The 10,000-nt window shown below is 49.5% G+C and overlaps 1 protein-coding gene across 1 annotated transcript in view; it reads right to left on the reverse strand.

Annotated features, from left to right (window-relative positions):
* Window position 1: 1 nt before the first annotated feature.
* The window catches only part of LOC135532706 (intermembrane lipid transfer protein VPS13B-like), a 12,316-nt gene continuing 2,317 nt past the window's right edge, over window positions 2–10,000 (reverse strand). The window contains exons 3-5 of the mRNA XM_064960172.1: window positions 2,517–2,605; window positions 1,103–1,329; window positions 2–9 (exon numbers count right to left, since the gene is read on the reverse strand). Of these exons, the coding sequence (XP_064816244.1) occupies window positions 2–9; window positions 1,103–1,329; window positions 2,517–2,605 (324 nt within the window). The remainder of the gene's footprint in view (window positions 10–1,102; window positions 1,330–2,516; window positions 2,606–10,000) is intronic.

Below are 10,000 nucleotides of genomic sequence, written 5' to 3' on the forward strand. Positions count from 1 at the left end.
GTTATCCACCTGGAAGAGAACAGAGGAATACCTAGTTAATATAGATATATATAGTGTAGATCTATACTGTAGTTATCCAGCTGGAAGAGAACAGAGGAATATCTAGTTAATATAGATATATATAGTGTAGATCTATACTGTAGTTATCCACCTGGAAGAGAACATCTAGTTAATATAGATATATATAGTGTAGATCTATACTGTAGTTATCCAGCTGGAAGAGAACAGAGGAATATCTAGTTAATATAGATATATATAGTGTAGATCTATACTGTAGTTATCCAGCTGGAAGAGAACAGAGGAATATCTAGTTAATATAGATATATATAGTGTAGATCTATACTGAACACAGGAAGATATTTAGACGGCTGAAGAAGGAAATGAACCTTTTCTATTTTTCTATTTTACAGAAGATGTTTTGTGTTATTTCACAGTCGATGAAGAGATAAAAGCCTCCGTGTTGCTCCTGTGCTTTACGCCTTCATGCAGATACACTGTTTTGGCTGAAACAGCCTTCATCAGGTGACCTATACATAGTCTTCGTCAGGTGACCTACAAACAGCCTTCGTCAGGTGACCTACAAACAGTCTTCGTCAGGTGACCTATAAACAGCCTTCGTCAGGTGACCAATAAACAGCCTTCGTCAGGTGACCAATAAACAGCCTTCGTCAGGTGACCTACAAACAGCCTTCGTCAGGTGACCTATAAACAGCCTTCGTCAGGTGACCTATAAACAGCCTTCGTCAGGTGACCAATAAACAGCCTTCGTCAGGTGACCAATAAACAGCCTTCGTCAGGTGACCAATAAACAGCCTTCGTCGGGTGACCAATAAACAGCCTTCGTCAGGTGACCTATACATAGTCTTCGTCAGGTGACCTATAAACTGCCTTCGTCAGGTGACCTATAAACAGCCTTCGTCAGGTGACCTATAAACAGCCTTCGTCAGGTGACCAATAAACAGCCTTCGTCAGGTGACCTATAAAACTGGCCTTCGTCAGGTGACCTATAAACAGCCTTCGTCAGGTGACCTACTAAGCGGCCTTCGTCAGGTGACCTATAAGCGGCCTTCGTCAGGTGACCTATAAATGCGAGTCGACCCACCTGCAGGCTGGCACAGTGGACTTCGACCAGACAGGCCTCTCCCATCCCGGCGGTGACCAGCCCCCATGCCAGAGTCACCCAGACGGGCAGGACACAGGTTCAGTAGCAGCTTGGACAGAGTCAGCCTCAAGAGCTCCACGGAACCCGAACGACTGGTGATGTCATCACTCAGCGACACACTGGCCTCGCTCAGCAACACCCTGAACGCCAGCTTCCGATTGGACGTCCTGAGAGACAGATACCAATCAGTTATGTTGATCCTTTAAATTTAAAAACAATTTTTGTTGATAAATCAATGCAAAAAATGGCTGGGGTTTACACAGAAAGGGGGTTACAGTGCCCCCCAGTGGTGAAAGACAATATGTCCTGCATCCTTTGTCAGGGTGAACTATGACCTGCTAATGTTGTTACAATTAACTGCTCATCATTATCAATTAAACATTACATTAAAACAAACCAAAAATCATATATTTTATTATCATACAAATATAATGTATTGTTTGTCTCTCCTGTAGTAGGGTTAGAGGTTAAAGGCTAGGGGTTAAAGGTTAGAGGTTAGGCATTGGGGGTTAGAGGTTAGCGATTAGAGGTTGGGGTTAGAGGTTAGCGATTAGAAGTTGGGGGTTGGTGGTTAAGGTTTGGGGGTTAGAGGTTGGGGGTTAGAGGTTAGGGATTAGAGGTTAGGGATAGAGGTTAGGGGTTGGGGGTTAGAGGTTGGGAGTTGGTGGTTAGGAGTTGGTGGTTAGAGGTTAGAGGTTGGGGGTTTGGGGTCAGAGGTTGGGGATTAGAGGGTTATAAGGACTGGTACCTGTTGTGCAGGATCATGCTGGGTTAGGGATTAGGGTTTGGAGGTTAGGGGTTAGAGGTTAGGGTTTAGAGGTTAAGGGTTAGAGGTTAGGGGCTAGTGGATAGAGGTTAGGGGTTAGAGGATTATAAGGACTGGTACCTGTTGTGAAGGCTCATGACAGAGTTCAAACTGGGTTAGGGATTAGGGTTAGAGGTTAGGGGTTAGAGGTTAAAGGTTAGGGGTTAGGCGTTAGGGGTTGGATGTTAGGCGTTAGAGGTAGGGTTAGGGGTTAGAGGTTAGGGATTAGATGTTAGGCGTTAGAGGTAGGGATAGGGGTTAGAGGGTAGGGGTTAGGGTTTAGAGGTTAGGGTTTAGAGGTTAAGGGTTAGGGTTTAGAGGTTAGGGGTAGAGGGTAGGGGTTAGAGATTAGGGTTAGAGGGTAGGGGTTAGGGTTTAGAGGTTAGGGTTTAGAGGGTAAGGGTTAGGGTTTAGAGGTTAGGGGTAGAGGGTAAGGGTTAGGGTTTAGAGGTTAGGGGTAGAGGGTAGGGGTTAGGGTGTAGAGGTTAGGGGTTAGAGGTAAGGGGTTAGGAGGTTACCCAAGTCACACAGCTTCATGACAGAGTCCACGCTGCCCTCTGGTGCCAGGGCAGGATGATTGTGCCATCCTGATGGACGACATCTATGTAGAGACAGCCAAACCCTGGTAGGAAAACCACCTACACACAACATCTACTCAGTACATCTACTCAGACCCAGAATGTGACTAGGTGAAGTGGCGCTGACAGCAACAGACAGACAGAATATAGACTAGTGTCATTTACACATCATCTACAAGCAGTAAAGACAATAGTTGGTAGGAGAGTTAGACCTCTCTATAGTAAACACAGATGATAGGAGAGTTAGACCTCTCTATAGTAAACACAGATGATAGGAGAGTTAGACCTCTTCTACAGTAAACACAGATGATAGGAGAGTTAGACCTCTCTACAGTAAACACAGACGGTAGGAGAGTTAGACCTCTACAGTAAACACAGATGATAGGAGAGTTAGACCTCTACAGTAAACACAGATAGGAGAGTTAGAGAGAGAGGAGAGAGAGAGAGAGAGAGGAAGAGAGAGAGAGAGACACACACAGACAGAGAGACAGAGAGAGAGAGAGAAAGAGAGAGAGAGAGAAAGAGAGAGAGAAAGAGAGAGAGAAGAGAGAGAGACAGAGAGACAGAGAGACAGAGACAGAAGAGAGCGAGAGACAGAGAGAGAGAGAGAGAGAGAGAGAGAGAGAGAGGCACACACACCCTAAATCAGCAGTGTGCTCTGAGAGAATGTCAGTCATCTGGCTCTGATCTGTCCTCAGAGAGGTTAGGTTCACACGGGCTGACCTAGGTTGACCTGGGCTGGGCTGACCTGGGCTGACCTGACCTGGGTTGACCTGGGCTGGGCTGACCTGGGTCAGACAGATCCTGTTCAAGTGTTGTGACTGACTGACCTGTGTTCAGGTGGCACACTGAGTAGACAGCAGCTATCTAGAGGGTTGACCGAACAGGCAGCTAGAGGGTTGACTGATCAGGCAGCTAGAGGGTTGACTGAACAGGCAGCTAGAGGGTTGACTGAACAGGCAGCTAGAGGGTTGACTGAACAGGCAGCTAGAGGGTTGACTGAACAGGCAGCTAGAGGGTTGACTGATCAGGCAGCTAGAGGGTTGACTGAACAGGCAGCTAGAGGGTTGACTGAACAGGCAGCTAGAGGGTTGACTGAACAGGCAGCTAGAGGGTTGACTGAACAGACAGCTAGAGGGTTGACTGAACAGGCAGCTAGAGGGTTGACTGAACAGGCAGCTAGAGGGTTGACTGAACAGACAGCTAGAGGGTTGACTGAACAGGCAGCTAGAGGGTTGACCGAACCGACATCTAGAGGGTTGACTGATCAGGCAGCTAGAGGGTTGACTGATCAGGCAGCTAGAGGGTTGACCGAACCGACATCTAGAGGGTTGACTGATCAGGCAGCTAGAGGGTTGACTGAACAGGCAGCTAGAGGGTTGACCGAACCGACATCTAGAGGGTTGACTGATCAGGCAGCTAGAGGGTTGACTGAACAGGCAGCTAGAGGGTTGACCGAACCGACATCTAGAGGGTTGACTGATCAGGCAGCTAGAGGGTTGACCGAACAGGCAGCTAGAGGGTTGACTGATCAGGCAGCTAGAGGGTTGACTGAACAGGCAGCTAGAGGGTTGACTGAACAGGCAGCTAGAGGGTTGACTGAACAGGCAGCTAGAGGGTTGACTGAACAGACAGCTAGAGGGTTGACCGAACAGGCAGCTAGAGGGTTGACTGAACAGGCAGCTAGAGGGCTGACCGAACAGGCAGCTAGAGGGCTGACTGAACAGGCAGCTAGAGGGTTGACCTAACCGATCTGTTGAACAGGCAGCTAGAGGGTTGACTGAACAGCAGCTGACCGAACCGACATCTAGAGGGTTGACTGATCAGGCAGCTAGAGGGTTGACTGAACAGGCAGCTAGAGGGTTGACCGAACCGACATCTAGAGGGTTGACTGATCAGGCAGCTAGAGGGTTGACTGAACAGGCAGCTAGAGGGTTGACCGAACCGACATCTAGAGGGTTGACTGATCAGGCAGCTAGAGGGTTGACTGAACAGGCAGCTAGAGGGCTGACGAACCGACATCTAGAGGTTGACTGATCAGGCAGCTAGAGGGTTGACTGATCAGGCAGCTAGAGGGCTGACCGAACCGACATCTAGAGGGTTGACTGATCAGGCAGCTAGAGGGTTGACTGAACAGGCAGCTAGAGGGTTGACTGAACAGGCAGCTAGAGGGTTGACTGAGCAGGCAGCTAGAGGGTTGACTGATCAGGCAGCTAGAGGGTTGACTGAACAGGCAGCTAGAGGGTTGACCGAACCGACATCTAGAGGGTTGACTGATCAGGCAGCTAGAGGGTTGACTGAACAGGCAGCTAGAGGGTTGACTGATCAGGCAGCTAGAGGGTTGACTGAACAGGCAGCTAGAGGGTTGACTGAGCAGGCAGCTAGAGGGTTGACTGATCAGGCAGCTAGAGGGTTGACTGAATAGGCAGCTAGAGAGTTGACTGAACAGGCAGCTAGAGGGTTGACTGAACAGGCAGCTAGAGGGTTGACTGAACAGGCAGCTAGAAGGTTGACTGAACAGGCAGCTAGAGGGTTGACTGAACAGGCAGCTAGAGGGTTGACTGAACAGGCAGCTAGAGGGTTGACTGAACAGGCAGCTAGAAGGTAGACTGAACAGGCATCTAGAGGGTTGACAGATCAGGCATCTAGAGGGTTGACTGAACAGACATCTAGAGGGTTGACTGAACAGGCATCTAGAGGGTTGACAGATCAGACAGCTAGAGGGTTGACTGAACAGGCAGCTAGAAGGTTGACTGAACAGACAGCTAGAGGGTTGACTGAAGAGGCAGCTAGAGGGTTGACTGAACAGGCAGCTAGAGGGTTGACTCAGGGCTAACGGTACAGTATATGGTCTAACAGGGTCTAAATGTGTTGACGGGAACAGGAAGCTAGAGGGTTGACTGAACAGGCAGCTAGAGGGTTGACTCAGGGCTAACGGTACAGTATATGGTCTAACAGGGTCTAACGGTTGACTAATGGAGGCAGCTGGAGGGTTGACTCCAGGGCTAACGGTACAGCATATGGTCTAACAGGGTCTAAACGTATGGGACGGAACAGGCAGCTAGAGGGTTGACTCAGGGCTAACGGCACAGTATATGGTCTAACAGGGTCTAAATGTGTTGACTGAACAGGCAGCTAGAGGGTTGACTCCAGGGCTAACGGTACAGTATATGGTCTAACAGGGTCTAAACGTGTTGACGGGAACAGGAAGCTAGAGGGTTGACTCAGGGCTAACGGTACAGTATATGGTCTAACAGGGTCTAAATGTGTTGACTGAACAAATTAGCTAGAGGGTTGACTCAGGGCTAACGGCACAGTATATGGTCTAATGTCTAAATGTGTTGACTGAACAGGCAGCTAGAGGGTTGACTCCAGGGCCACCACAGTATATGGTCTAACAGGGTCTAAATGTGTTGACTGAAGAGGCAGCTAGAGGGTTGGACTCCAGGGCTAACGGTACAGTATATGGTCTAACAGGTCTAAATGTGTTGACTGAAGAGGCAGCTAGAGGGTTGACTCAGGGCTAACGGTACAGTATATGGTCTAACAGGGTCTAAATGTGTTGACTGAACAGGCAGCTAGAGGGTTGACTGAAGAGACAGCTAGAGGGTTGACTGAACAAGCAGCTAGAGGGTTGACTGAAGAGACAGCTAGAGGGTTGACTGAACAGGCAGCTAGAGGGTTGACTGAAGAGACAGCTAGAGGGTTGACTCAGGGCTAACGGTACAGTATATGGTCTAACAGGGTCTAAATGTGTTGACTGAAGAGGCAGCTAGAGGGTTGACTCAGGGCTAACGGTACAGTATATGGTCTAACAGGGTCTAAATGTGTTGACTGAACAGGCAGCTAGAGGGTTGACTCAGGGCTAACGGTACAGTATATAATATATATAATATATCCCATTTAGCAGACGCTTTTGTCCAAAGCGACTTACAAGTCGGCTGGGGCCACTACTTTTACATATGGGTGGCCCCAGCGGGAATCGAACCCACGACGCTTGGCGTTGCAAGCGCCATGCTCTACCGACTGAGCCACACAGGTCTAACAGGGTCTAAATGTGTTGACTGAACAGGCAGCTAGAGGGTTGACTCAGGGCTAACGGTACAGTATATGGTCTAACAGGGTCTAAACGTGTTGACGGGAACAGGAAGCTAGAGGGTTGACTCAGGGCTAACGGTACAGTATATGGTCTAACAGGGTCTAAATGTGTTGACTGAACAGGCAGCTAGAGGGTTGACTCAGGGCTAACGGTACAGTATATGGTCTAACAGGGTCTAAATGTGTTGACTGAAGAGGCAGCTAGAGCGTTGACTCAGGGCTAACGGTACAGTATATGGTCTAACAGGGTCTAAATGTGTTGACTGAACAGGCAGCTAGAGAGTTGACTGAACAGGCAGCTAGAGGGTTGACTGAACAGGCAGCTAGAGGGTTGAATAAACAGGCAGCTAGAGGGTTGACTGAACAGGCAGCTAGAGGGTTGACTGAACAGGCAGCTAGAGGGTTGACTGAACAAGCAGCTAGAGGGTTGACTGATCAGGCAGCTAGAGGGTTGACTGAACAAGCAGCTAGAGGGTTGACTCAGGGCTAACGGTACAGTATATGGTCTAACAGGGTCTAAACGTGTTGACGGGAACAGGAAGCTAGAGGGTTGACTCAGGGCTAACGGTACAGTATATGGTCTAACAGGGTCTAAACGTGTTGACGGGAACAGGCAGCTAGAGGGTTGACTCAGGGCTAACGGTACAGTATATGGTCTAACAGGGTCTAAATGTGTTGACGGGAACAGGCAGCTAGAGGGTTGACTCAGGGCTAACGGTACAGTATATGGTCTAACAGGGTCTAAATGTGTTGACGGGAACAGGAAGCTAGAGGGTTGACTCAGGGCTAACGGTACAGTATATGGTCTAACAGGGTCTAAATGTGTTGACGGGAACAGGAAGCTAGAGGGTTGACTCAGGGCTAACGGTACAGTATATGGTCTAACAGGGTCTAAATGTGTTGACTGAGAAGGCATCTAGAGGGTTGACTCAGGGCTAACGGTACAGTATATGGTCTAACAGGGTCTAAATGTGTTGACTGAGAAGACAGCTAGAGGGTTGACTCAGGGCTAACGGTACAGTATATGGTCTAACAGGGTCTAAATGTGTTGACTGAACAGGCAGCTAGAGGGTTGACTCAGGGCTAACGGTACAGTATATGGTCTAACAGGGTCTAAACGTGTTGACTGAACAGGCAGCTAGAGGGTTGACTCAGGGCTAACGGTACAGTATAAGGTCTAACAGGGTCTAAATGTGTTGACGGGAACAGGAAGCTCCTGCAGAGTACTGACCTGGAGAGTACTGACCCCCCCCCCCGTCACAATAAACCCTAGCCCTGCCTGGGGTCGTCCTGCCACCCCTCTGCAACCTGACACAGACGACCTCTCTGACCCTACCGCCCGCCAGGCACCTCACAGACACAACCCCAAAACACACACTACACACAGTCCTGGTAGACACAACCCCAAACACACACTACACACAGTCCTGGTAGACACAACCCCAAACACACACTAGGGTCACCCAGAGTGTGTGTTATGTGTTGAACTCTGGATTGATTTACAGGGAGTGTATTTTGACTGACATTGGGAGCACTAAGTGTAACGTTGTGAACCCTAATGGTTAAGGATTGGGGGGTGAATGAGGGCAACTTGAACTTCCACCCAGAGCACTAATGTTCAATACTGCCCTCTAGTGGTAGAGGATAATGTTGGGTCTACGGGTGGCGATAGGGGATAATGTTGATCTATGGGTGGCGATAGGGGATAATGTTGATTATATGGGCGGCGATAGGAGATAATGCTGTGTCTATGGGTGGCGGTAGGGGATAATGCTGTGTCTATGGGTGGCGATAGGGTATAATGTTGTGTCTATGGGTGGCGGTAGGGGATAATGCTGTGTCTATTGGTGGCGGTAGAGGATAATGCTGGGTCTATGGGTGGCGGTGGATGATAATGTTGAGACTATCGGTGGCAATATGAGATAATGCTGTGTCTATGGGTGGTGGTAGGGGATAATGCTGTGTCTATGGGTGGTGGTAGGAGATAATGCTGTGTCTATGGGTGGCAGACATATCAGTGTGGATGACGGATCACCACCTCAAGCTGAACCTCGGCAAGACGGAGCTGCTCTTCCTCCCGGGGAAGGACTGCCCGTTCCATGATCTCGCCATCACGGTTGACAACTCCATTGTGTCCTCCTCCCAGAGCGCTAAGAACCTTGGCGTGATCCTGGACAACACCCTGTCGTTCTCAACCAACATCATGGCGGTGGCCCGTTCCTGTAGGTTCATGCTCTACAACATCCGCAGAGTACGACCCTGCCTCACACAGGAAGCGGCGCAGGTCCTAATCCAGGCACTTGTCATCTCCCGTCTGGATTACTGCAACCGCTGTTGGCTGGGCTCCCTGCCTGTGCCATTAAACCCTACAACTCATCCAGAACGCCGCAGCCCGTCTGGTGTTCAACCTTCCCAAGTTCTCTCACGTCACCCCGCTCCTCCGCTCTCTCCACTGGCTTCCAGTTGAAGCTCGATCCGCTACAAGACCATGGTGCTTGCCTACGGAGCTGTGAGGGGAACGGCACACGCAGTACCTCCAGGCTCTGATCCAGGCCCTACACCCAAACAAGGACACTGCGTTCATCCACCTCTGGCCTGCTCGCCTCCCTACCACTGAGGAAGTACAGTTCCCGCTCAGCCCAGTCAAAACTGTTCGCTGCTCTGGCCCCCCCAATGGTGGAACAAACTCCCTCACGACGCCAGGACAGCGGAGTCAATCACCACCTTCCGGAGACACCTGAAACCCCACTCTTCAAGGAATACCTAGGATAGGATAAGTAATCCTTCTCTCCCCCCCTTTAAATGATTTAGATGCACTATTGTAAGTGGCTGTTCCACTGGATGTCAGAAGGTGAATTCACCAATTTGTAAGTCGCTCTGGATAAGAGCGTCTGCTAAATGACTTAAATGTAAATGTAATGTAAATGTAAATGTGGCGATAGGGGATAATGTTGTGTCTATGGGTGGCGATAGGGGATAATGTTGTGTCTATGGGTGGCGATAGGGGATAATGTTGTGTCTATGGGTGGTGGTAGAGGATAATGTTGGGTATATGGGTGGTGGTAGGGGATAATGTTGGGTATATGGGTGGTGGTAGGGGATAATGCTGTGTCCATGGGTGGCAGTAGAGGATAATGTTGTGTCTATGGGTGGTGGTAGAGGATAATGTTGGGTCTATGGGTGGTGGTAGAGGATAATGTTGGGTCTATGGGTGGTGGTAGAGGATAATGCTGTGTCTATGGGTGGTGGTAGGGGATAATGCTGTGTCTATTGGTGGCGGTAGGGGATAATGTTGTGTCCATGGGTGGTGGTAGAGGATAATGCTGTGTCTATGTGTGGCGGTAGGGGATAATGCTG

The sequence above is a fragment of the Oncorhynchus masou genome, unplaced genomic scaffold (genome assembly GCF_036934945.1).
Source record: "Oncorhynchus masou masou isolate Uvic2021 unplaced genomic scaffold, UVic_Omas_1.1 unplaced_scaffold_1993, whole genome shotgun sequence".
Lineage (NCBI taxonomy): Eukaryota > Metazoa > Chordata > Actinopteri > Salmoniformes > Salmonidae > Oncorhynchus > Oncorhynchus masou.